The sequence below is a fragment of the Crocodylus porosus genome, unplaced genomic scaffold (genome assembly GCF_001723895.1).
Source record: "Crocodylus porosus isolate Cpor-Errol unplaced genomic scaffold, CroPor_comp1, whole genome shotgun sequence".
NCBI lineage: Eukaryota > Metazoa > Chordata > Crocodylia > Crocodylidae > Crocodylus > Crocodylus porosus.
In genome coordinates this window covers 215,265,672-215,266,751 of record NW_017728886.1, presented here as the reverse complement: position 1 = coordinate 215,266,751, position 1,080 = coordinate 215,265,672, and the positions used below count along the sequence as shown (strand labels likewise).

The 1,080-nt window shown below is 33.3% G+C and overlaps 2 protein-coding genes across 2 annotated transcripts in view; both read right to left on the bottom strand.

Annotated features, from left to right (window-relative positions):
• The window catches only part of LY96 (lymphocyte antigen 96), a 24,999-nt gene that overhangs the window by 15,651 nt on the left and 8,268 nt on the right, over positions 1-1,080 (bottom strand). The gene's annotated exons all lie outside the window — the stretch shown is intronic.
• TMEM70 (transmembrane protein 70) overlaps positions 178-1,080 on the bottom strand; it is a 7,379-nt gene continuing 6,476 nt past the window's right edge. The window contains exon 3 of the mRNA XM_019549344.1: positions 178-1,062. Within this exon, the coding sequence (XP_019404889.1) occupies positions 617-1,062 (446 nt within the window). The 3' untranslated portion in view covers positions 178-616. The remainder of the gene's footprint in view (positions 1,063-1,080) is intronic.

Below are 1,080 nucleotides of genomic sequence, written 5' to 3'. Positions count from 1 at the left end.
TCATGCTTCAGGTAATTCTCCTGTTCCTTCCACAGACAGAAGTTACAGAAAAGAACAAGTATGTCTCTGCCTACTGGGAACTCCTCCATGCTATGGATACCTTACATTAGGAATTCTGGACATGGTATAAAAGGGAGTGGACAATCTCCTAATACCATCTGAGCATACAGACACTAAGACAGCAAAAACAGATCTTTAATCTATTATAAGAAAACCCTTTTTATGTCTCAAAATTTTCTTACTCATGAATTTGATGTTCAGTGAACATGGATGGTCTTCTAGGAATAGATCCTTTAAAATAATGTGTTGGTGAGCTTGCAGAAGAAAATGAATGTCAAATGCATTTTTCCTCTCTATGATTAAAATAACAGAAATCAATCTGTGAACAATTAGCCATGTCAGATGGGTAAACATTTATTTTACATTTGAACTGTGTTTGGTGCATTAACTCAAGAAACACTTTATTATATTGCTTACAATTATATAAAACCTCTTTTTTCTAGTCTCAAATATGTTAAAAGAATTGAATTATCTTCCACTTATGAAAACTAGAGAATTTTACATTATTTTATGTCTGAAGCACTGGACAACAAATAACATTCATAATCATCACATTTTACTTGCTTTCACTAGATGCTTGTTGATCCTCCAAATCAAAATGAAAAGGCTTATCATAGCCCATGAGATGGATGTAATCCTGTGAATGTGGGAAAAGCATTGGATTAACAAGCATTGATTTTGTTTTTGCATAAAATGTTGTAAACATCTTGCTAATATCAGGTATCTTTACATCCTTCTGATGGAACACAGTTTTTTTTTCTGCCAAAATAAAATTATATGTAATGGCTGTGTATGTGTCTGTCTCAGCCTTATAATACAGTCGAGCCACATAGCCCTTTGTAAGCAGATGCAAGGAAACTGGAACTATAAATGTAAAGAATCCAATAAGTCCGTAGAAGGCAATTTGTAAAGACAAACTTTCAACTCCAATGCCATTTCTGAAGATGTAGGGCATCATGCAAATGTTAAGCATACTGGTAGTGTAAGAGAAAAACTTCACACCTAATAAAAGAAAAAAAA